Here is a 27,207-nt window from a genome sequence, read left to right as displayed (position 1 = left end):
AGCCTCATGCTTTGCTTCCAACTGCCCAATCATCTTCTCCTTTTCTGACGTCACCCCCGACCAATCATCAACCTCGGGGGGCGTGGCCTACCAGTTGTAAGCCAGGAAGGCAGGGTTTTTGTCTGCTCGGAAAGGTTCGGCTCTGTTGTTGCTGGCGTAAAAACGTGGTTCTTTTATTGCCGGCTTTGTAAATGCAATCACATACTGGGAGAAACTAGCCTTAAACCCTACCTAGTTAACACAGCACCCCCCCCCCCCATGTGGTGACACGTAACAATCCGAAGCTCACGGTTTTCCCTACTTAATTTAAGTCGAGACGTCTCCTACATGTCCACGGCCCATGCTATGTTACACAATCCTATCTTCATAATGAAATTCCTCCATCTACCCCCACAAACAGAACAATACTCTGTTTCAAAGCACTTTCATGCATAAATGTACCATATTAAAAACGAGTCTTAATTTGACGTCGTGACATCAACCGATATATACATCCGCCTGCATTGTCTTTGTTTACTCAAACTTTGACATAAAACCTCAAGACCATTTGACCTCGATATCTAATCTGTACATGTACTTAGTTTAGTTCAAATCTCATTGTAAAATGTATCATATTAACAGGAGTTTTCATGTGACCTCTGACTCTTGACCTTTTAATAGTAAATAATCCATTATGCATGGACACACTGATGGAGGTTTATACATACTTGTACCAAGTTTGGTTTATATCCCTTCAGCTGTTCTCAAGTATCACATTTTTACCTGACATGACCTCTGACCTCTTGATGTCAAAATCTAATCAGTCAATCTTTACATCATAATATATAATTATATCAAGTTTGGTAAAAAAACCATCATTGGTTCACAAGTTAGTGCAGTAACAGAATTTTTACCGAACCGGACCTCTGACCTCTTGACCGCATTATCTTAGCAGTTCATCTTTACATCATTATAATACTTGTACCAAGTTTGACTTGGATCCCTTCAGCCATTCTTAAGTTATCCCGGTACCAAAAACCTATCACAGATGGATGGACAGACAGACAATCAAAAAACATAATATTCCGGCGACTTTGTTGTGAGGCATTAAAAAAAAATTACAGAGAAAACATATATTCAATTTCCGATAATGAAAAACTACAACATATAATTTGACATGAATGTGTCAACAGATAAGCCTTTGCCCGCATTAGATGTCAAGCCACTTACATTTGATCTCAATTAATGGTCACTTGAAAAAAAAATTAAAGGTCACATGAGAAAGACTGAGAGAAAAGAGAAAACATCAGATGCTTATAACTCGAGTTGTGATCTGCAAAATTATTTTCAAAGGGCACATGATCTTTGACCTGTTGAACAGAATCAGTTCATACTTGACCAAACTTGGTACAAGTACGTCTGTGATGCAAAATCCCTTTAGCGATTCACAACTTATTGCAACAAGGAAAATCTGCTTCGCACGCACATACAGATGGATGCACAACCGAATGGAAAACCCCCAAAAAATAACGCCTCAAAAAGGAAAGATTAATCCCGGTATAAAGCATCATGCACTCACACAATTAGAGACAAATACATGAGACAACACGAGACTTCACTTCAAACAAATGCAACTGCTAAGCTTGGTTGGGGATTGGGGAAGGAGGATAGGGAGGGAGAGTTTTGCATCTTCCAAGCACACTCTGGGGAGTGGTAATGCCAGATTTGTAACGAGGCTTTTCTTTACACAGTCAGCAAGGCAATAAAGGATAATTTTTTTTCCCCCCTCGCTGTGGGATAAAAACCCACAGGGTCTTGTCCACAGTTTATCACAATGACTCAACATTGAAAATCAGAATTATTCACAGCCAACATGACCTATGTCCATAGCCCAAATGGAGCACAGCTGTCCCCAATGGGCTGGGGTATCAGCATCACAGCAGTCCTTCTTGGCCTCTGTAGAATTTAAAGCTCTCATCACTGGCATCTCCTATGTTGAGACAGAAGCACAAGGCCTGTTGGTTTCACCGACATCACACAGGTTGACGGCTTCTTCTTCTTCAAGTCGTCCTCTAGTTTTGCTCCCTCTGCTCTCTAACCCAAACAAGGTCTTCCAAAATGCACATTTTCCAGTCACCTTCATCTGCAGCTTGATGAAATATTGCTCTCCCCTATGGGCTGGCACCCCTGCCTTGCACTTTATTTCAGCTTGACAGCATGGAAACCAAGACCTTCAATATAAATGGAATCTCCTATGATGAAGCTGAGTCTATAGGCCTATATCACTCTCACATTGTAGAAAGGTCGGTGGTGTCCTCATTCTAACGCACATGCCTTGTTTGTCAGTCTCTGTCTATTCTGTCCCTCGGTCTTGCTGTTGGTGTCCCCCCCCCCCCCATCTCTTTCTGTTGTGTCCTGATTCATTCTGTGTTCTAGCTCTTCCACGAGCCTCGACTTTGCATTAAAAATTTTAAATGGTTAAACTCCAAAAACCTTTACTGATTGCAAACATCCACTTGTATATTCCCCTTTACTCCAGGAACAATTTCTGGAACTCCCATTCTTCCCAAAAAACATTTATCGAACAAGCTTCCGAAGGCAGTTCAATCCCGACCTTCCCTCCAAGGCTTCAAATTGGTGGTACACCACCATCTCAATTCATTCCACATCCCTACCTGCCATCTTTTCTCTCGCCATTAAGAAACTCCTTGACCACAACCATCATAATTGTCACTGTGTTTCTTTTCTCCCATCCCTTCTCTTCTCCATTCATTCATGCCATTGCTTGTTGTGTCCAACTGTTGTCCCACTGTCAACCTGTTGCATTATAAAACTTCAATTATCAATGAGCCTATGGTTTACATGACACCCATATTCACAAGAATGGTTGCACTTCTTATTCACTCAACTAGAGTGGTCAGCCTTTCCTCAATCACAGCAGAATGAGATAACTCAAGCATTATCTCTTCTAAAACTCCACTTTTTATTTTTCACAATATATTTTTCACAATGGCATCTCCTGGCAGGATGCCGAGTTCCAGGCTCTGCTTCTCCACTACAGCAGGCAAGCAGTAGTCTCTGTTTTCTCGAACCTCATTTTAGCTCACCAGGAACGTAGTAGTTCTGGGAAGCTTATGGGATGGCACATCGTTTGTCCGTCCGTCCGTCCGTTCACAAATACTTTCAACTTCTCTGAAACTACACATACAATTTTGATGAAACTTTACCACAATATTTATCACTGTACATGTACCACAGTTTGTTCATGGTATGAAAAAAAAAATAAATCAGGGCGTTCACGGGAGGGTTTCCCCCGAAAGAGATATTTGCTTTCTTCTCAGAAACGACATACAATGCCAATGAAACTCGACTACAACCTTCAGCACCCATGGTGCGCCAAAGTTTGTTCATGACATTCGAAAAATCGGGCTCAAAGGGGATTTAAGGGGGGTTGCCCCACAAAATATGTATTTGCTTTCTTCTATGAAACCACAAAAATTTCGATGAAACTCGAGCACAACCTTCATCACCTGTGATGCACCAATGTTTATTCATGGCATAAAAAAAAACAAAATCCATGTTTGATCTTGCTTCCCTTCGAGTTGTCAATTCTGGGTTTGATTGTCGTTCCAACTCTGACATGTCAGATTGATGCTTCACAGGCAAGGTGTCTGAATAAAAAAACATGCAATCCCTAAAAATGGTATGCTGATGACCCATCGACTAACATTAGCAAGTCATCAATGTTGAATATCCCAGTCTTTTGTGAATAGGTGAATCACCCCGAAAAATTACAAATTTATGTGCGAATCAGCTCCATTTGAATGCTAGTCGGGCTTGACTGGCGGCTCATTACACATTTGGGGCAATCTACCCCTCAAACCCCCCCCCCCCCAACCAATGCCACAAGAAGCTGGGATTAATTGGGGCAGTAGTGGTAGTAGTAGTAGCAGCAGCAGCCTTTTGGTACTGCTATATTTGCCTGTCTTTTACCCAAATCCACTCAAAGCCTCCCCATTTTATACGTGTTCTTCCATTAACTCACAGCAGGTTTACCTCCCCAAGTTCAAGCTGGATGTTCATCTCCATCCTTTATCTTCTCATCTGTGGACCTAACCCCCAAATGTTTCATGCTCTTCTCTCCAGTCTTTCAAAAGTGATATCCTTTTCGTCTCACGCCCACCCCTGATCTCTTAGACTTTTACAAAAACCCATCCACCACTCATCTGCAAGTCTGCTGCCCTCCATTTAGTTCTTCTATGAGTGTAGCTTATGTATAAAAATAGGAAAAACTTATTTATTATTTAAAAATAGGAGATGGTGAGTGTCAGCAATCTTAAAAGACTGAAGGCAAGAGCGTGAAACAGACATAGAGTTGATTCCACAGAATTTTAAGGCACTCACAGTATTCCAACAGCAGAAGCACCTGAACTTACCAAAATCTATGTATGCACACACACACACACACACACACACACACACACACACACACACACACACACACACACACACACACACACACACACACACACACACACACACACACACACACACACACACACACACACACACACACACACGTCAATACGAAAGTAATGCCTCTATTTTATTTCTCACTAAATGCAATTCTAATTGTAATGAAAATTACAGGGAATATGCATATATATGAGGCAAGTATAAAGTCATTTTTCCACATAGTCTCCGTCAACTGCTATGCACGTGAATGAGCGCATCAATCCGACACTCGTTTTCCACGCTGTCACTGGGGGTGCAAAGCCCACCACTTTGAGGCTTGTTGATATTAGTTTCCCCGTTCTTGAAACACTTTGCCCAACACCGATTGGTGCTCACATCCATGGTGGATTTGCCATACACATTATTTAAATGCCTATGAATATCCACTGGAGGAACGTCTTCTGTATTAAGAAATTCAATAACTCTTCTGTGCTTCATACGCTTCATAGTGGGGCACTTATTTTGAAAGCGTGGTGTGATGTCATGTGACCAATCATAGTGCCACTCAACCTAAAATGGGTGGGATGGAAAAACTTTTCATTGTGATTTCACACAGCTTTCCTATGACACTTTGGTGACAAACTGAGAAACATGAAAAAGAGCAATCAGAGATTGCAGTCCATCACCAGGACTTGTCTTGTGTGGTGTATTTTGTGTGGCGCTTGTATACTGGTGCGTTACGTAATTAATGAGACATAATTAGAACTGCTACTTTATAACTGCGAGCAATGATGAACGGGTACCAAGAAGTCCCACTTTGATGCAATCCCGCTTTGATTGGACACCTGACCCTGACCCATGAGGTTTTTTTTTATATTATTCAATTGAATTAGGAATGGGATTAAAATAAATTCAATTGAAATCAAATGGAAGACCAAATAGGAACAGTCCTGCATTGGAGTCATCAGAAGGAACCCAAACGAGCAAAAAAAAGATGGAGTCATCAGGGGGAACCTGGATAGGATTCACATTTTTAGCTGCTACTCCTCTATCCTCAAACCCAGAGGCGCTACAGCCAAGTGAGCCCTATTTCAAAAACTACAAACAAACAAAAAAAAAACACAGATCAAAAAATTAAATATTTCTGGCTGCTGGACCATGTGTCTGATGAAGTTGAAATTTAAAACATGTATTTCCCCATCACTACGACATCACAATTGTGAAGTTTCACATCGATTGATTTCGCGGTTCCAAAGAAAACATTTAATATTTTCTTAAATCCAATATGGCTGCCAAATCATGTGATATCAATTATTCCTTAACAACCTTTACACACATGCCTTAGGGAACATTCATGTGAAGTTTACCCTCGATCTGTCCAGCCATTCTGGAGAAGATATTTTTAGGTTTTAGGGGAAATCAAATGTGGCTGCCAAACCATGTGACCTATGACATCATATGTGTGAACATTTTGTTCCTCATGGATAGGCTGTCATATGTGTAAAGTGTCGCCTTGATCTGTTCAGCCATTTCAGAGAAGATTTTTGAAGGTTTTAAAAAAAAACAATGTGGCTGCCGAATCATGAGACTGCTGATGTTATAAAAAAAAATTTTTGTGGATTATTTTATCCCAAGATGACCCTCAAAAATTTTCATTCTGATCGGATGTAGCGTTCTACATATGCAACTATGACATCATAACGAAGGCACCTATGACATCATAAAAATATCACATTCCCCATGAGGAGTACTTGTTATGTGCCAAGTTTCAATTTTTTTTCCTTGGTGTGGTTTCAGAGATAGAGGTCCAACATTTTTCCATTTTCCCAACATGGCTACCACACCACGTGACTGATGATGTCACAATGATCATGAAAACATTCTACGAATCCATGAGTAGTCGCACAAGTGGTGAAAATTTCATCTCAATCTGAGAAGCGGTTGCGGAGAAAAACAAGAAAGTTCTTTGCGGACAAACAAACAGACCCAAATGCAATACCTCTCCTTTGGCGAGGGTAATAAGAGGCATGAATTCCTTTCGTATTGACCGTTGCATGATTTTTTTTTTTTCAACAAAGGTTCTTCCAAACAAGTTGTTCCAAACAATCATTTGCTCGAGGTCATCTTACATCTGCTTGAAAAAAAATCAAGCAACATCACTACATTACATAAAAGAGGTGCAAAAACTGATACCCTTAACTAGACCTATCATCTTAATTCCAATCATGAGCAAGGTCATGGAATAAATCCTCACAGTTGATATAAAATCCTTCCTTTTCTCCAAATGTCCAATATTTCTCCAAATGTCCAAAAAAAGAAATCTGATCATATTCAGATCATCAATACGGATTCAGAAAAGGTGACTATATTGGATGTGCTGCTTCTACTCTCCCAACAATGGATCAACATCAGTCAGACATATGACATCAGGGCCATCTCTCTCAAGACACATCTCGAGCTTTCAATACAATCTGGCATCCCGCATTGCTCTCCAATGTGTGGCTCTCAACGGAACTATTTCTTCTCCTCTCCCTGTCAAGGCTGGAGTGTGCCAAGGCTGGGTCCAGAACACTTGGCCCAGTCCTATTTCTAATCTGTCTGACTCTGGAAAACACTCTTTATCAATTTTCTGATGACTCCACCCTCTGCCATGTAATTTATGTTTCAGACAGGTAGGCAGCAGCCTCATCCCTCTGCAGACATTTATGGAATCAGCTGGTCCAACACTTGGAATACGTCTTTCAACCCCGGCAAATCCCACACACTCATTCGGCCTCCCCGAAAAGGAACACCTGACAAACCCCCACCCCCCCCCCCCCAATCTGCTTTCTTTAAAAACAAAACAAACAAAAAAACCTCTTGAAAATGTTCAGTCACTCATACTTTGGGCCACAGCTTCAGCAATGATCTTCAAGGGCAGAGGATATTTCCAAAATGGCCTTCAATGCCAGGCACTGACTGGGCATCCTTCATCATGCAAGGTCCTTCCTTGGCCAATCTGAACTTTTGACAACCGACAAGGCAAGGTCTTCATTCGCAGCTTGGAGTACTGATCTCTCCTTTGAGCTGGGACCCTGCCTCACAACGTACCCTTCTTGATGCCACGGAAAGCAGAAAAGAAGAAAAGGTCTTCAAAATCATTGAGATCTCCCATGACAAACCCATGACCCAGGCTTGTTCCTCTCACATTGAAGACATAATGGTAGCATCTGCATTATACCACCTCCTTTTCAGTCTTGCACCCTCTGCCCTCTCTTGGCCCTATCCCTCCCAGGTTTCTGCAGGGCACACATGATCTGCCAGTAGCCCTCTTCTTATTAAACTCCCAAAATCCAGGCTCACTGCTCACCTCCACTCATTTGTTCCTCCATATCTCACATGTCAAACCAACTTCCCAAATCTGTTCAGTCTAATTCTTCCTTCTAAACTCATGAGTTCTTTAACTCCCAAAGAAACCCATTCCCAAGCACTCCCTACTTCCAGGTTATTGTGATCCCCCCCCCCCTCTGAGTCACCTCTTTTCATTTGTTAGTTGTCGGTTGGCTTGTTCCTTTTCTGTTTCATACCCACTCACCTCCAACCCCCATTTCCTCTTGTTGCTGCGTTTCATTCAGCTCGTTCACCCCACGTGTCCTTCTCCCAGTTAACAGCTCTCACATCTACTCTACTGTTGATGTTTCCCCCACTCCATTTTGCTCTAGCTCTTCCACGAGCCTCGATCATGTACACAAAAATAATAATAATAATAATAATAATATTTCTTTATTGACAATGATCCTGCATTGCATGTGATGACACAACTTGGCACTGCTGTTGCTAGTTGCCATTTTACAGTAAACTTGGCGAGACCAGCTTCGGTGTTCATTTGGTTTTATCGTTCTCTCACCGATCCCGGGCAAAGATTGCAACAGAAGATTGCAAAGATTGCAACAAAAAAAAAAACTGCAAGGCAAGGTGATAGTACTTCACCTTTCTACTCCGTTTTGTATTTATGACACAATATTGAGAAATGTAGAGCTCAAGCAACAGTCCAGAAAGAACAAACACAGATATTAAAGGAACACTGAAAATGTACAAAGTATAACACAAAAGTGGGGAAAACAAAAACAAAAAGATCCCCTTACCTGCAAACATTATGGAGATGAAGATGGAAGAGATGATCAGGAAAGTTCAAAGCAGAGCACCATCAAAATCATATTCAAGAGTGCCGATAATGCAATAAACAGCCTGTAGAAGTTGGAGTCCAGGGTGAACAAAGCACAGGCCTAAAAAAGGGACAGGAAAATGTTAGATACAAAACAAACATGGAAGTCAAAATTTTATTCGAGAAAGGAACATGACAGAAAATAAGAATAAAAATAAGATTCTGTTACCAATTAAATTTATGGCGATGAATGTGGAGGAGAGCTGGCAGCTGATAAAGTGCTGGTGGTGGTTGGGGTTAAATATAGGTAACGAGTCAGCACAGGAGATTGCCTGGTTGGACCTGGAGGTATTGTTGTATTCCTGGAGGTGGAGGTGGAGGTGGAGCTGAAGTTGGTCCGTCATGTAGAAGAGCATTTGAAAGAAGCTGGGAGGCATGATGCTGAATCATGAATTGAAGTTGCCTTTGTGTTGGGTGAGCCTTTCCTTGGTGAATGCAAGTTCAGCAAAACACATCTCTTCACAAGTTTCACAAGCTAAACCTTGTTTAGAAAAAAAAGGTCAGTCATGTATACGTTGTGCACTTGTGGCATACATTCACAGCACATAGCTGGTAGGCCAGTGGCTGAGGGTGGTCCTGAGGGGTGAACCCCACCCGATTGTATAGCAAGCCACATCCTATTTTTATGGTCCATGTGTGTGTCCTCTACCTTAAAAATATGGATGTGGAATTCTTTTTTGCTTCGACCTATGTTCGATGGCTCATTTCCATCAGAACCTGTGCAAAGATACTGCAGGATTGCTCAAAATCCCTTATTCAGCTACAACTTCCTTGAATTTTGAAGAAACAGGCATGAATTTGGAAACAAACAAGAGCATTTTATCTCATCTCTCTAATGTAAGCCGAAATATAATACAGTAAACCGTTGTCAAATATGGGTTTTTGCAACGTGGATTCGTTTATACACGTGGGAATAAATGTGACGCTCAGCTCATTTCCTGAACGCTCATAAAACTTTATTATAAGCGGTTTTGAATGTGGCGCTGTGACCATGTTATGCACAGAGGTGACGTCTCCCGCCATCTTCTACCACCCGCGCTGTTTATAGTTTGCATAGCGCTGTGGCCGAGCAAGCTTGTGCCCAAGAGATTTCTTAAACTTAATGTTATTTAACCGCGTACAGTACCTTTAAATACATCTTGGCACCAAAACGTCAAGCCTCTCCAAGTGGGAGTGGAGTGAAGAAATCTTGTAAGGTTATGACATTAGCAGAGAAAAATCGTGATTTTAGACAAGTTGTATGGCGGGATGAGTAGCGTCAGTCGACCATAAGCATCATGTGAACAAGTCCACCATTACGCGCTATTCGTTCAAGCCCGACTTCCTGGAGTTTGTAACAGAAAAAAAGCCATGTCCCTGATTATTATTCAATTAAATTTAGAATGGGATTAAAATAAATTAAATTCTAATTAAATGGAAGACCAAAGAGGTACAGTCCTAAATTAGAGTCATCAGAAGAAACCTGAACAAGCAAAGAGCAAAGATAGAGTCATCAGGAGGAACCTGGATATGAATCAGGTTTCAGCTGCTACTCCTCTACCTTCAAACCCATCCAGGCAAAACAAAGTGAATCTTATTCAATAAAAACAAACAAACAAAAAACCCCAAAAAGAACCCAGAGCAAAAAAAAAAAAAAAAAAAAAAAAAAACTGGCTGCCAGACCATATATCCGATCAGGTTGAAATTAAAAATATATATTCCCTTTCACCACGAGATCATAAATGTGAAGCTTCATGTCAATCGATGAAACGGGTCAAGAGAAAGAATTTTAATTTTTTTTTTCACTTCATCCAATATGGCTGCCACACCATGTAGCATCAATTATTTGTGAAAACCCTGGTATCCCCAAGGCTTGGGGAACATTTGTGTGGCATTTCCCCTCAATCTGTCCAGCTCTTCTGGAAAAGATATTTTTTATAGGTTTTAGGGTAAATCAAATATGGCTGTCAAACCATGACCTATGATGTCATATACATGAACGTTTTGTTCCTCGTGGATAGGTGGTCATACGTGTGAAGTTTCGCCTCAATCTGTTCAGCCATTTGAGATTTTTGAAGGTTTAAAAAAAAAAACAAAACAAAAAAAAAACATGACTGCCGAATCACGTGACCGATGACTTCATTTTTTTTTTCTTCTGTGGACCAATATATCCCAAGATGCCCCTCAAAATTTTTCATACTGATCGGATGTAGCGTTCTACATATGCAGTGATGACATCATAACGAGAACACCAATAATGTCATTAAAATAAATAAAAAAATAATTGAATTAATTACATTCCCCATGAAGAGTACTTGCCATGTGCCAAGTTTCAATTTTTTTCCCCCTTTCGCCCAAGAACCCACAAAGGTTTATTGGTGTTTTGTTCGCCAAAAGGTCTGAGAGTTGTTTCGAGAGTGAAAATGTCTGTAGGATTCGAATATCGTGGTCTGATAAAAATCCACTTGGACAGTTTTCCACAAATCGCGTTTTTATAGGGGTACCCTATAATTTCCCATGAACGCATTTCGTTTCGTAAACGTTCCGAACGAACTTTATAAGTAATTAATTTTGACTCAAGCCCAATAGCTACACCCAACCAGAGTTGGTGTCAAAGCCACGCAAATGCTCACCTGTTTATACATTTATAGTTTTTAAAAGACTAGTCTAATAATTAATATTTTTTATAAAGCATAGCAGTGAAGTCTGATCCAAATAATTTTAAAGCAATATATGTATTTGTATATTGTAATCAGTAACAAGAGCGCAAGTGAGCACAATATACGCCCGAACAAGAAGGTATAGACAGAATTGTGCTACTACATGGAAAACAGCATCCTGGTTGCCATGGCAACCACTTTAGATGCCGAACGTATGTCACGACACACCGTCTTCACAGTCTGTACCTATGTACCAAATATGAAACGTGAAAGTTGAAAACTTTGGGAGTTGGAGTGCGGATAGGAACGGATGGAAAACAGCTTCCTGGTTGCCATGGCAACCACTTTAGATGACTAAAGTATGTCGCGACACACCGTCTCCACAGTCTGTACCTATGTAGCAAATATGAAACATGAAAGTTGAAAACTTTGGGAGTTAGAGTGCAGACAGGAACAGATGGACGGACGGATGGACAGACAGACAGACAGACGGACGGACGGACGACAGGTATCACATTATACGCCCCGATATATATATATATATATATATATATATATATATATATATATATATATATATATATATATATATATGGCGTATAAAAAATAGTGTGGTAGATAAAAACATTAGAAAGGAAAAAATAACTTGCACCAAAAACTTTAACATTTTCACGCTGACGGTCACGCCGGGGGTATCGCTATAGCTCTCTGTTCTTTGAATAGGCGAGCTAAAAATGAGATATCATGCTAAAGCTTATTGTTGGCCGGATTCTATGAACTATTCTTTTTCTCAATTTGACTTCAAAAAAGTTGGATTAGCCTGATTTCAATGATTAACCCCAATTTTACTTCCCTGCACGTTTTATCTTCTTATATTTTTGTGTATTTTTTCCAATCCTGAAGTTTTCAAGAGGATTATTTTCAAAACAAATGTACTATTTTGAAGAACTATCATTCTCCTTTCCTATGCAAAAACAATCACACAAAACGGTTTATATTTTGCAGAGTAATGAAAAAAAAAAATAACATAAAAAAAAAAGTATACATGGGGTTACTTGGAAAATATCTCAATCTCCGATGATTCTTGGAATATACATGTAAATGCAAAATAAGTTGAGGCTACGTTTTAATTACAATATAGTGATTTATTGACATTATCATAATATGACAAAATTGTGAACAATGTATAACAACATAATCATGATAATCAGATATATCGGTCTAGTAAATGAAATGGTTGTCATCCATGTGTATTAATAGCAATGTGTTGAGAAGTTTGGAAAATGCGCATGCAAATCTATTGACTTTTGTTCAATATGTTCCTATAGATCTGGATAAGTGTCTTGGTAATCTTCGGTTTTATAATGAATCCATGAATGTATCTGAACCGTCATCACACAATGAGCTTTCCATTTTGCTCATCTCCAATCATCATCGTCCACGACCGATTCATCCGATCCATACAAAAGTTCTCCGTGTGACATTTCCACATCCTCGTCGTCCTCTGATTCGATGAGGGATTCCTTTTCACTGAGGATCTGGCTGATATGGCGTGGCATCTGATCACCATCAAACCAATCGATTGCGTAGCTTCCATCAACCAGGATCCATTCGTGTTGGCATGGCTGACCACATAAGCGAGATGGATCTTGACGTGCAGCTTTCTTCCACAGAGAGGCAACATAATTTGCTCTCTTTTTTTTATTGATCAGAACGGATTGACAAGGTGGCATGCTGCTTGGGTTTACACCCTTGATCTTCTCCAGTGGATCCCCCAGCAGTCTTGGCACATATGTGTGTTGAAACATAACATAGCGGGCAGTGTCAATGCTGAGCAAGTTGCGTTTCCCATACAGCGAGCATACAAAATGCTCAATTGTCGAAACTGTTTCATCAGGCACATTGTGGTGCTCCCCTAGCATGGCAAACGCCGAGATGAACTGTTCGTGTTTCATCATGATGTCAAGGGGTCTCTGTTTTCCTTTGTTCATGAAGGATGCTGTGAAGTCGGTACCAGTAAATTCATGAAGTCCAGTAAGAGCTTGCAGGACAGTAGATTCCAATTCATCAACCAGTTTGGGAATACTGATGTATCGCCTGGTGTTGTTACTGCTGAGTTCAACATCCATCCATACGTTTGGGCAGTCGTGTGCGGCAGCAAGAACACCTGTTTCTGTGAGTAACTGTGGGCCACCAGAGCAATCGAGGAAGTATCCCAGAGCACCAAAATACGCAAGTTCAATGTGAAAGGGTCCAAAGCAGATGAACACGTTGTTATACGTAGGATCCTCGGCAGCTTGGATTTGTAGAGCTGGTTTAGCTATAGCTAAGTGATAGTGGACCACGACAAAGTCCTCTCTACATTCCTGAGCAACCCGCCGAGATAGTCGTAGCGTTTCTGCCACTACGTCTAGCCGAGTCGGAGGGAGATTCAAGTTCTCCATGTAGGTAATTCTCTGTCTGGGGAGTGGATCTTCTGTGACAAGCGAGTTCCAACCTGTCCAGAAAGGTGTTTCGTCGAGTGCAATGCTCATCATCCAGAATATATCTCTATATTCCATGTCAGTGAGATGCGGTGGTCTTGGTATGCTTTTGAATGCATACTGAAAGACTGTCATCTTAGGTTTCTTGTGATATGGTTCCAAAGTGTGTTCCTTTAGGTGGAATACTCGTTTTGAACTATAACTCTGTGTCTCAACAGTGTCCACTGAAGTTAGCTGTCGCTGGGAGGGAGGTTCTTCGGGTGACTCGTCCAGTGTCATGTTCGGCTCGTTCTGATAGCAGATACCTACAGTATCGTGCAAGATTCCACAAGCTCATCGTAATTGTCCCATGCTAAACTGGTACAAAGTCCAACCATTTTGGTGATTCCATCGAGCGTGGTACATTTACGACCAGAGATGTCAGTGGCTAATTCGGTCTCAAGGGCCTCGGCTGTGTGATAGCCTACACTCTGTCCAAATCGGTTCAAAATCTCAACAACTTTCCGGCTTCCTGTCATACTTTTTAAAGAGAGTCCCATGCAGAGATGTTTCCCTGGTTTTATTCTGGTCCTAGTTGTGACGTACAACACATCATCGGACACAGATTTCTCCAGTCTCTTAATGTGTTCGTCCCAAGGCGGCTTGTTTGATCCTGTGTACAGCACCCTGAAGAACTCAAGGACAGCATCAGGAGGGTCTGCCTGTCCTACTTCCAACGCTTCCGTTGTGATTGGCCTTGGTAAGTCATCCTATGCGCTTTGAACCTTCAATATCAGGGACCGAAGTTAGAATGCAGCTTCTTGTACTGCATGATCATCAAAATTGGCACGCCTGATTGCGGCATCTTGACTGAGGTTAGCATTATGTATGATTGTCCCCATCTTGTGACTTACACAATGACTGGTCAGTTCATTTGGATATGTTTTCAGGATCATGTCGGCTAAGCTTCTAGCGGGATATGTCGTCTCATCGTCTCCAAGCAAGGTGAGGTAGCGCACGTGCAATGATGACAGGTATTCTGCTCCTTGATTTGACACCAAGGTTACATTGGTATGCTTCTGGAGTTACTGGAATGCTGCTTTGTGAGCGGCCAACTTTGAAGACATCATGTAGTCATCTTTCTGTACTGCGGTTTGGCAATTATGTATGTAATTTCTCCTGCAGGAGTGGTGATATCGTACTTCCTTTGCCTTCATGTCGAGACCTACTAGCTTTGCAAGCATCACGTTATCTTGCGCAAGTTCAGCTGCATTTTTTATGCCTTGCTCACCCATGTCAGTCATACAGGTCCCCAACACTTCCCAATTGCCTTTCCCAAGTGACTTGGTGATGGAATTGCAGAACAGGCCCTTTTTCTCAAAGATGCCTGTAGAACTTGCCTCTGTGTGTGCTACTTCAGAACGCAGTACATGTGATCATGATGGGCCAGCTAAATCTTGTTCCACATTTGCAATGGACAGTGCAGTGAAATCTTTGTAGCACTGTTTGTGATAACCAGTTGTCTGGTCATTTTCAGCAGGAAGGCTTATTCTGAAATACTTTGAGCCTTTTACTGTGAAATGTCTCTTTTCATGAACAGAATTCACTTTCCGCCATGTATTGTCGTCGAAAGGTTTGACTTCTTCGGTAGTTTTACAGTGAATATGGAGAATGCATGTACGTTTTGATGTCATTTTGTTTGCTGTTGGTGAACCTGAAAGAAAAAAAAATGCGATTCTACCACCACCAACTACATTCATTATACAGGGAATACGCGTGCTATACATAAACATCGTAGTCTGGTCAACAGAAGATAGAATATTGTACATGCATCTGCAATAGTTAGAGTATGTCACATTTGTGCAACAAAACTGAAACTGACGTCCGACCATCTATTTCACTGAAAATAGAGTATACCAAATAACCAATTATCTAGGTATACTACTCAGACAATAACTTTTCTACTTGCAAAGAACATTGAGGTAGTATATACGTACACTATATCAATATAAAATATAATATTTTGCAATGAGTCACTTTGCTTGAGAATTGTGTAAATCTCGAAAACTGCGATATTTTCCAAGTAACCCCCATGTAACCCTCTTTTAGTCATTACTCTGCAAAATATAAACCGTTTTGCATGATTGTTTTTGCATAGGAAAGGGGAATGATAGTTCTTCAAAATAGTACATTTGTTTTGTAAATAATCCTCTTGAAAACTTCAGGATTGGAAAAAATACACAAAAAATATAAGATGATAAAACATGTCGGTAAGTAAAATTCAGGTTAATCATTGAAATCAGGCTAATCCAACTTTTTTGAAGTCAAATTGAGAAACAGAATAGTTCATAGAATCCAGCCAATGATAAGCTTTAGCATGATATCTCATTTCTGGGTGTAGCTATCGGGCTTGAGTCAAAATTAATTGCTTATAAAGTTCATTAGGAACGTTTACGAAACGAAATGCGTTCACGTGAAATTATAGGGTACCACTTTAAAAACGCGATTTGTGGAAAACTGTCCAAGTAGATTTTTATCAGACCAGCATATTCGAATTCTACAGACATTTTCACTCTGAAAACAACTCTAGACCTTTTGGCGAACAAAACACAAATAAAGCTTTGTGGGCTCTTGGGCTACTTGGTGTGGTTTTAGAGATAGAGGTCCAACGTTTTTCCAACATGGCTGCCACACCATGTGACCTATGATGTCATAATTATAATCAAAACATTCTACATGAAAAATCGCTCTTATGGTGAAAATTGTCTCAATCCGCCAAACGGTTGTGGATAAAAACACTAAAGTTCTGTGCGAACAAATAAACAGACCCAAATGTAATACCCTCTCCCCTCTGGAGAGGGTAATAAATAACAAAACAATTATAACATTGGAACATACGATATATTAATTAATACTAATAATATTAACAACAATAATAATGATAGTCATTTGGCAATAATAATAATAATATAATGAAAAATCACTCAGAGAGTGACAACTTGGCGAAACAGAACGGCACTCCATAGAGAACATACCTCCGCCAGGCTGAATCGTTTACATTTTGTATGTCACTGATCGGTCGGATATGATTCCAGACCTTAACCAAAATCGAATCGGCTTGTTCTTGTCACCTAACCAACTCTTCCACCTTGTTTTGTCACAAGTCGTCCAGAACTTTTTGAGATTACATGTTTTCGACCCCATCTCTCAATGGTGAAGAATCACCTGAAAAATTCTCGAATCTGGATCCGGATTCAGTCCTTCACCAAAATCGAAAAAATTAGTCCTCGTCACACACCTAACCTGTCCACCAAGTCATCCAAATCCGTCCTCAACTCCATGAGATATCCTGCAATATCATTTTTAGACCCATCTTTCAATGGTGAAGAATCAGTTAAAAATGAAATAATTATTGTATCCAGATCTGGATTCAGATCTTCACCAAAATTGAATCAGTTCTTCCTTGTAACACTCCCAACCTGTCCACTAAGTTTCATGTGAATCCATCCATAACCTTTTGAGATATTGCGCTATCTATCGTTTTGGCCCCATCTCTCAGTGGTGAAGAATCGCTTCCAAAATTCTCAGATCCGGATCTGGATTTGGATCTTCAACAAAATTTCATGTTGCCCTAAGCCTGGTGTTGGCTTAGTGGTTAGGGTGGCAGCTTGGGATCCTAGGGTCCTGAGTTCAAGCCCCGTTGGCCACTGAATTAAAATACACCAGGAGGTTGGCTCAGCCTGTCATCCTTCCGAGGTCGGCAAAATGAGCACCAGTGCACTGGTAAGGGGGACACTGCATCAGCGGCATAGCTGCGTCCCAACCAATGATGCAACCAGCAGCCACAAGGGGAGAGAGAGAGAGAGAGAGAGAGACAGAGAGAGAGACAGAGAGAGAGACAGAGAGAGACAGAGAGAGAGACAGAGAGAGAGAGACAGAGAGAGACAGAGAGACAGAGAGAGACAGAGACAGAGAGAGAGAGAGAGACAGAGAGAGAGACAGAGAGAGAGAGACAGAGAGAGAGAGAGAGACAGAGAGAGAGAGACAGAGAGAGAGAGACAGAGAGAGAGAGACAGAGACAGAGACAGAGACAGAGACAGAGACAGAGACAGAGACAGAGACAGAGACAGAGACAGAGACAGAGACAGAGACAGAGACAGAGACAGAGACAGAGACAGAGACAGAGAGAGAGAGACAGAGAGACAGAGAGAGAGAGAAGAGAGAGAGAGAGAGAGAGAGAGAGAGAGAGAGAGAGAGAGAGAGAGAGAGAGAGAGAGAGAGAGAGAGAGAGAGAGAAGCGAGACACAGAGAGAGAGAGAGAGAGAGAGAGAGAGAGAGAGAGAGAGAGAGAGAGAGAGAGAGAGAGAGAGAGAGAGAGAGAGATATGCCGTCATTGGTTGGTCACCACACACACAAAAAAGTTCAAAATGATTGCTTGAAAACTGTGGCCAAAAATAGTGACAGACAGACGAATAGACAGACAGACAGAAAAACGCAACAGACCAACATACTTGGCAAAAAAAAAAATTCGCCAAGTAATAATAATGAACAATTCCATGATCAAGTGGACACGACTTCAAATTTTAGAAATTTGAATTTTCACTAAACTTTTAGTTCATATGATTCTATAGAGACCAAAGTTCTTGAAAAAAGTTTTGTTGCGGTGTTTCTGCCGTTGTAATGTGTGTGAACACCATGTTTGCCTCGATGACATTTCTGAACAAAATTTTCTGTGCAAAACATGAAAACTTGTTTTGATCAGTAAAGGAGAAAGATTTCAATAATTCACTTCATTTAAAGCAATTTTAAGCTTGGAGTGAAAGTACCTCTCAACTCCAAAAACCAAAATACATGATTCTGATGGGATTACACATCTTTTGTAAAAACGGAACCCCTTCAGTCATGTAACGTTACTAACCAAAACATCAATTTGTTTTTGCAGGAAAAGAAAGAAATTGTGTTGAACCTCCTCATCTTAAAAATTCCTCTACTGTACCATACAGAGTTTATCAGTGCCAATTAATTTCATGGAAACTGTACCATAAGAAAAACAACATAGGTAAAAATCTGTAACGTTAATAACCATGTAACGTTACTAACTAACCAAGCTGTAACGTTACTAACCAATATACACTTGGTATGAATATCAGTAGACCAACAGGAGAAAGTTTTTCAGTCACTAGTGTAACAATCAGACAAAAGAGGGAAGCATGAGACAATAGATTCCACTGAATGGTTAAGGAAATGACATCATCCAAGCTGGCAGACAGAAACAAAGCTCTGAACACAGATCTTGTGTTTGCTAAAGCTTCAGCAATCACTGGAATTTCCAAAGTGCACTAGATGCATGTGGTACATGGCAATGTTGTTCCACACATCCTGACAAAGGATGGCATCAGTGGCAACCCTGATGATGGTGTGCACTGCAACAAATCACCAAGGGTTTCAGGTAATGACAAGTCCATTGAAGTGGGAGACTGGTACATTGTGGACTATGAAGGTCGTTGGTTTCCTGGTGAAGTGGTAGTTGTAGGTGATGGCGAGTTCCAAGTGTCAGTGATGGAACGGGCAGGCAAATATTGGAAGTGGCCTTCTCCAAGGGATGTCATCTTCTACATGAGGGAGAAGATGATTTCAAGATTGGATTTTCCAGAGATTGCTAATAATCGTGGACATTCCAAATTCTCTACAGAGATTTAGATGAGACGAGATACTCAAACTGAACCATCTTAATACAACTCAATGTGCGTGCTCAAGTATTCATACAGTCGGTTTGAGCAATTGTTTCATTATGGGACAGGTACATTCATAAAGTGTTGGATGTAGTAAGATGGGACGGTCTTAAAATAAACAAAAACAACTGGTGTTGATCATAACCTATCTGATTTGCCAAAAGACTCCCAACAGATAAATCTCCTGACATCCTAACATGTATTTAAGCCTCCCTAATATTTGCATTTTCTATAAAGTGTGACAGTTTCTCTTGTTCCCCATTTCCAACCACTTTTCTTGATATCCGGTAAACAGGCAATTACATGCTATACATTTATAACCTACATGATATATGTTGTCATAATGACTTTCTGTATGCCTGATTTAAATGTTTACTTTTCTTTGATATTGTTAGTTAGTGCAGAGTTTTACACTTTATTATAGTTAATATTATCTTCAGTTTTTCAATAAAACAAATGGATTAGTTAAGACCGATACTGAATCCTCACACATTACATGTACATTGCAATAAAAATATTATAGACGTCACAACCACTTCATCAGAAGTAAGATCTCTGAACCTCATCTGTGATTTGGGATGATTTCATGTAAAAATCTCAGTGATAGTCATGACTAAAATGGCCGTTCTGTCTTACAGTATTGCTGACGGCGTGATTATATGTTATGTCAAATGTGTAGTATGTGACACCTGTGTGCTCATTTGCATGACAGTTTACATGACAATTAGTACCTGTGTGGACATTTGGTGACCTTGTGTTGATACCAGGCAGAAATCATACTGGTATTTCCTTGAAAAACTATATAAATACTTTTAAAATGATCTTTAATCATTTATACCTTCAGCGGACAAACTAACGTTACTAACGGTAACGTTACAAACCATGTTTTTCTTGTCTTAAATAAAAACGAGGAGGATACAAAAAAACAAAGATTAATAAGTAAGACATGAAAGGAGAAACACAACTTGATATAGATGTCTCCTGTTTGAGGAAACTTTTCGACCAAAGATCTGTCATTTTTATCCTTGTCCATATTCTGTAACGTTACCAACCAAAATGAAAGTTCTCACTGTGACTGAAATAAAAGTCTAAATGTTTTTTACTTTACATGGGTGGAAGGTCCAATCAAGAAGCTTTGCTGGTATCATTAGTAAGATTAAATGCTCATTTAATTTCATTTCACAGGTCAGAACGTTATAAAATAGCCCCAAAAATGCAACGTTACTAACCATGGAATTGCCCTAATGAACATTTAATCCCCATACTGGCCCAAACACATCTGAGCTTTGTGAAAGGCAAGCTAATGCTCAAGTAATACAGCAAGCAGGTATGCTACAAGGTCATGAAGACCAATGAAAATTTGGTCCAATGGACCAACGAGCATATATACTTGCTGTGTATGCATATGAAAAAAAATACCATGCCCAAATCTGGACAAGTTAAGGTATGTGTTAGCTTCAACAACATAAGTCAACTGCTCAGCTTCCACATACCGAAGATGCCTTCACCCAGCATACAATGCAAAACAGTTACCAGGAAGTGATTTGGTGTCAGAACCATGTTGCTAATCCTGTATTGTGGAGTTCAGTTGCAAGTAGTTGGAAATTATCAGAGAACAATGATCTTGAGCCAGTTATGTACACAAAGGAAGTTGTTCCCATTCAAGTGCGAGATCTCACACCCCTCAATTTCACCGATCACGATTGCAATGTCAACAGAAAAAGTCAGTGTCTGCAAACAAAACTAAAATGCACAGAGTTCTGTTTAGGTCATGGAGATAATTGCTACAACTCCATATCAGAGCAGGAGTCAGACAGTGATTAAGCTGATTATTGATTACTCACATGCATAGTAACGGCTACATAAGTACCTGTATCTTGGACATGGGATAAAACAGATATTGTGCCTTCCATGCTTCCAATCACTTACTATATAAATCAACAAATCTTATCTTATCAACTTTTATGAATACATATACTATACAAGTACAATAAAGGGACCGCTTGTCCAGTTCTGCACCTTAACTTAAATATTAATTGAGATTTATCATCAACTTAATATGTGTCAATAATTCTATGTTGATGAAACCAGTAATTTCATAATCCAACATCATTGAAAGGTAATACACTTGTTATGTTTGGGACAAACATTCTTATCTCCAAATATAATGTTAGTCTAAGTAGTGGAATTGTGGTATTCAGAGCCACCATCATGCTATTGTTTGTGATAGACCAAGTAGAAATTATCTGAAAAAGTCGTGTTTTTTTAGAAAACAGCAAATTGATTAAACCCCTTTGACTTTTCATTTTTATTGCAGATCAACGCACTACTGTATGTGCAGTTCTGATATGTTTGACTTATAATGCCTCTACTGTGGCATATATAGAGTTTTAAAGTGACGATGTTTCAATTTTTTAAAGCACAAGGTGTAGAGAGCAGCTTAATTGTAAAAATTGCATACAAGCAAGAATTTAGAAATATGAAAATAGCCCAACAATGTAATATTTTCCAGAAAGAAGAGATTGATAGCTTTTGTTTGATACCAATGTTGTCTGCATCTTAAAAATTAAGGAGCAAAATAAATTATTTCAACAATTTGACAAAAATTGTGCATACATTACTATGGAAACGAGGCATCTAACCAACAAAGGATATATCGATATATTTTTTTCCCACATCCATGTTTTTTTTGTCAAGCACATATGCCTGAACCATAAAAAAAAATAATAATTAATATGATACCGTTGGTTGGGATTGCTTCCATTTTAGGCCCCTTTTTTTTCGAAATGGTCGATGGTCTATGGCAGGGGTTCCCAAACCCAGGGTCATGACCCAAACTTGAAACGCCCCCCCCCTCAAAATCTCAGTTTTTGAGGGGGGGTTTCATGTCAAAAGCATTTTCTCTGACAATTTTTATCATAGGTACACTCGGTACCAGTATCATTTGGGTTGCGAGGCAAATATGATTTCAAATTTTGGGTCATGGACAAAAAAGTTTGGGAACCACTGGTCTATGGACAAACTCCTCTTATAAGTGGACAGCAGCCATGCTTGTCATTCCACTTTTGACCTCCATTAATGCAAAGCAGTGGCTATTGAATTTCTTGAATCTGACGAACCAGGTAGAGCTTACAACAAATGGCAGACATTTTGCACTGCTGAATTTTTCTGATGCAATGCTATTATATATTTTTTTGCTTTCAACTAGAACAAAAAAATTGAGAACGAAATGTTTTCTTCGCATTTACTCTGGATCCATGTAATCAATAGCTCTTCTGTCTGCATGACTATTTGCATTCTCACGCAATTTCTCCGGCTCTTCATTGTAGCAGCTGCTTCCTGCATCTTGGTCTCGGACCTCTTCCAATCAGTAATGTTGGATGGACATGCTCCGACGCCATGTGCCACACTTATCCCAGACTCACTGGCTCTCTCTCACCCGTGCAACAGCTGCCAGCTTCTCCTCAAAGGTCCAGCATCTATAATTCTTCTTCTTCTTCTTCTTCTTCTTCCCTTGGGGGATCATTTTTGACCTCGTGTTTGAGTTGCAGTGTAGGGTCCTCAAAAAAAAAAAATCACCAAGCAAATTTGATGTCGTTGTCAGTCATGTCCAAAATCCACATACAAAGGCAAAGTTGAAAAAACTAAAAATAAAAAAAGCAAAAATACAAAAAAAACAAAACAAAGAATCAAAGTTGATTTGCTTTTCCAAGAATGGAGAATATCAAAATAACACAAGACATAGATCAAACTTTACGAACGTATTCAAAACATCATAATTTAAACAACAATATGCAATCAAAGCTAACCCTAAACTACAAATCAATAAGAAAAGACTTTAACATGCCATGTGTAGCCAATGGTACAAAGTCAAGCAAAGATGGGAATGAATAACTCATGAACCAAAAAAACCACCAACTACAGCATTAACTCCAGTACTAAAGCTGAACGGTTCACCAACCATAATCCTATTCCGAAACAGAAACGTAAAGGCAAGCCAAAGCAGAATCGCTATTGTAATTCCAAGCCCAGTGGGAATTCAAATACTGTACAATCTAACAAGGCTAACCTCATCACATATGCAACACCAACACCAAGGCGAAGTTCTTCACAAACCCCAGCAGTAACCATAATCCTAACATTGCATAGTCAGCGCAGCGAATGCATAATCGAGTGGCTCCACCATAATCAGAACAAACAAATGTATTCACAAATGTCTGAATGAAAAATTGTTACAACAGCATGGAACTTGTAAGAAAAAAAGGAAAAGAAAAAAAGAGGAGTACAGATAGCACCCTACGAGAGTAAATTAAGTTTCTTTTAATCTGCTATTCCATTCTTTTGAACAAGCAAAATGTTCACAAACTCATTGAATGCAGAGGACAGAGTGGAATTTTGTATGTAGCATTTTATTACTCTCCTTTCTGCACACGCACAGAAATAATGTGGGATCTTTAACAAACACACCGTAATTAAGGTGAAGGAGAAACGAGGAGCTAACTATCGTGATAAGTGACAGATGGGATTCTTCACAGCAAGTTCTGTACATTTACTGATAATACAGAACTCAGTAAGAAAATGTTCAACATCCTCTTTTGTAAACTTAGCCCACCAAGCATGACCACTCCAGGCTTGCCACTTTGGTTTTAATTGCAAATGAAAAAGTAAGCACCTGTGACATCGACATCAACCTGGCCATGCTCCACAAAACACATCTCATCATGCAATAAGATAATGGCATGCAGGACCTTGTCTATTCACCAAGAGTAATATTGTTGCTTTGAGCAGATTTCCCAAGTGCGGTTGACAATCAAATGTGCTGAAAGTGAATAAAGCGAAAAGGCGAATCTGAGTCAATAGACAGGAAGCAGGAACGGCATTCACAAAGTAATTTCCGTTGGCACCTGAGAGCCACAAGATATTGTTCATTCTTACCTTGCATGTATTTGTTACATGTGATGAGCTTCATTAATCTGACATTGCTGTTTCAGAGTACAAGCCTGAAATTTGCTACATAATACAACTAGAGTATTCATAGAACAAGATACACCACACAGTGATCAAGTATATGTACAGTACTTCAATTCTAACACAATAATGATTTTAAAGATCGTTAAAAACTAGACATAATTTCACATTGTGACGTCAACCGATATGCCTCCACCCACATCAAGTTGTTACTTACTCCAACTTTGATCTAAAACCTCAACACCATTTGACTTCAACATCTAATTTGTAATATATGTATCATGGTATATGTACTTAGTTTAGTTCAAATCCCATAGCTAATGGCATCACATAAACAGGAGTTTCAATATAACCTCTGACCCTTGACATTCTAGTGACAAATAATATATCATCGATGGATGCACTGACAGAGGTTTATACATACTTGTACAAAATTTGATATGAATCTCTTCAGCTGTTCTCAAGTATCACATTTTACCTGACATGACCTCTGAGCCCTTGATGCCAAAAACTACTTGGTTAATCTTTGCATCAAAATATATACTCATACCAAGTTTGATCAAAATCCCGTCACGAGTTCACAAGTTGGTGCGGTAATAGAATTTTTACCGAAAGGGACCTCTGACCTCTTGTACCCATAATCTAATAAGTTTATCCTTACAGCATTGTACATAACTGTACCAAGCTTGACTTAGACCCCTTCAGTCATTCCAAGTTGGTTATCGTGGAAATAACATATCACAGACACACAGACAGAAGAACGGACAGTCAGACATGTAACCTGAAAATATGATGCCTCTGGTGATTTCATCAGCAGAGGCATAAAATAAAAAAACACATCCAGAAGTTTAGTGCTATTAAAACAGTCTTATACACCACCCTATAGAACATGTACTGCAAAATTGGAGGTTCTTGGAAGCATTTAGAAGGCGATTTATGTTCCACAGTGTTCAAGTATATAATTCAAGATTTTGATGTACAACATCTAACATGTGGACTAAATAGTGGTTGATAGAGCTTCCTTTCATGTTTCCTTACTGTGCAGGTGTGAGGTTCAAAATCGACCATCATCCAGTTAGCAAGAAAACTTTCAAACACCCAAGCTAAAACAAACGTAATTGAGATGGGGCGAAGCTGATCAAATCCAGGAACACGAGGCGTCTTAGGAATCACACATACTGAGGCACACTTCCAATTTGCAGGGAAGTAATGATTATACACAGGGGCCGTATCTACGGAAAATAGCGCCTATGGCAAGCACTGAAATTGCTCCCCTATCCAAACATCTGACACCCATCTGTTAAATAACTTTACCATAATATCAGCTCAAAAATACAACCCAAGCTCGTTAATTTTTTTAATTAACAAATTATGGCACTACATTAAAATTACAACTGCACCTTCCTTGCTTTCACTGATGCAAATTGGTCTATGATGTGCTCAAAGTCCGTTTTTTCAGTTTCTTCTCCTTATACACTCTCACAGAGTCTGCCTTGACCCATGGAGGCTCTCAAATACAAAAGTATTAGTTTTAACTTGCTGAATGATCTCTCACAGCTGGCGATGGAAACTGCGATGTGTTGCATTATCTGAATAGCAATGCGAACATTAGGGAGGATGCTCTAATCTCCATACTGAACAATAAATTCGAGAAGCTCTTCAAGTGTTGATATTTTCATGTTGGCCCGACTTGATAGCAACATTCTGCAATCCAAAATGTCTTCGTATAGCTGCTGTCCATCAACATCAGAGCTGTAAAATTCGCCCTATTTTCGCACTTCTTCTTTTGGTCGTTACTTCCTTAACACAGTCCCTCGACGTAACACCGTAACACAGTCCCTCGACATTGAGAAGGAACCCAAACTTGGTGTCAGTGTCGTGCAAACGAGCGAACCTTTCGTCCATTTCTCTGTGAAGACGGTCAAGTGTTCCCTTCATGACTCTTTCCATTTCCTCATTGGCTGTTAACCCAGTGTCTCTCGAGTTCTCATCAGCCATTTGTTTATTTCGTCTCTGACGTCTTTCAACTTCAATATTTCATTCTTGACAGAGACCGAATCCTGCTCAGTGCCACCCCCCCCCCCTTTCCAAGTGGTGCCCAGGGCATGTGCCATACCTGCCATACCTTAAGGCCCAGTCACACCTTGACGTTTTAGCCAGCGATGGCAACGTATTAAAATTTATGTAAAACGCTGGCTTACGTTGAACTTTTGATGTTTTTTTTTTAAAGATTCGGACGTATTCATAGCGACTTGGTCTTATGTATAACGCATTAGTAACGGACACAGAACGTTTCGTTGTGTTATAGATAACTTATACCAACGAATGCTGAACCTGTTGTCGGCCTACACAACCTATGCCCAACGATAGTCTAACTTAGGCAGAGCGCGTTGCACGCATCGCCGACGATGTCGTGACGTAGCCTATTAAAAGGCTGACGCACAACGATTCGAATCATAACTGCCGTAGAAATGGAAGTGTCAACATCGCAGTCACACCTTGGCGATCTTGCCAGCGTATGCCGACCTAAGAAAAATGTGTCTAAAACGTTGGGGCACGTCAAATACGGTATGAGTAAGTTTGGTATACGTGAGTAGAACGCTAAAGTACGCTATCATACGTCGTAGTAAGTAGAGTACGTCAAGAAATTTTAAACATGTTCAAAATTTTACAACGTACTTGGCGTATGACACACGTTCCGCATGCGATGGGGATAAGTTGTACACACGATATGCGGACGCTTACACACGTCCACAAAGGCTACTTAT

General features: G+C 39.9%; 1 protein-coding gene across 8 annotated transcripts in view; it reads right to left on the bottom strand.

The window, feature by feature from the left end:
• LOC147027878 (uncharacterized) overlaps nucleotides 1-27,207 on the bottom strand; it is a 143,169-nt gene that overhangs the window by 37,262 nt on the left and 78,700 nt on the right. The window contains exon 8 of one of the 8 annotated variants that reach the window (XM_085877598.1): nucleotides 18,463-19,351. The exons of 5 other annotated variants lie outside the window; for them this stretch is intronic. In XM_085877598.1, coding sequence (XP_085733724.1) covers nucleotides 19,345-19,351 — 7 coding nt within the window. In that variant the 3' untranslated portion in view covers nucleotides 18,463-19,344. Of the gene's footprint in view, nucleotides 1-18,462; nucleotides 19,352-23,762; nucleotides 24,291-27,207 lie in introns of those variants that run through there. 2 more of the 8 variants (XM_085877599.1, XM_085877596.1) reach the window with 2 other exon arrangements.

The sequence above is a fragment of the Eptatretus burgeri genome, chromosome 4, assembly GCF_056783735.1.
Source record: "Eptatretus burgeri isolate ZD-2024b chromosome 4, Ebu_testis_v1, whole genome shotgun sequence".
Classification (NCBI taxonomy): Eukaryota; Metazoa; Chordata; class Myxini; order Myxiniformes; family Myxinidae; genus Eptatretus; species Eptatretus burgeri.
The sequence above is the reverse complement of the archived record's forward strand: the minus strand, read 5'-3'. Positions and strand labels throughout refer to the sequence as shown.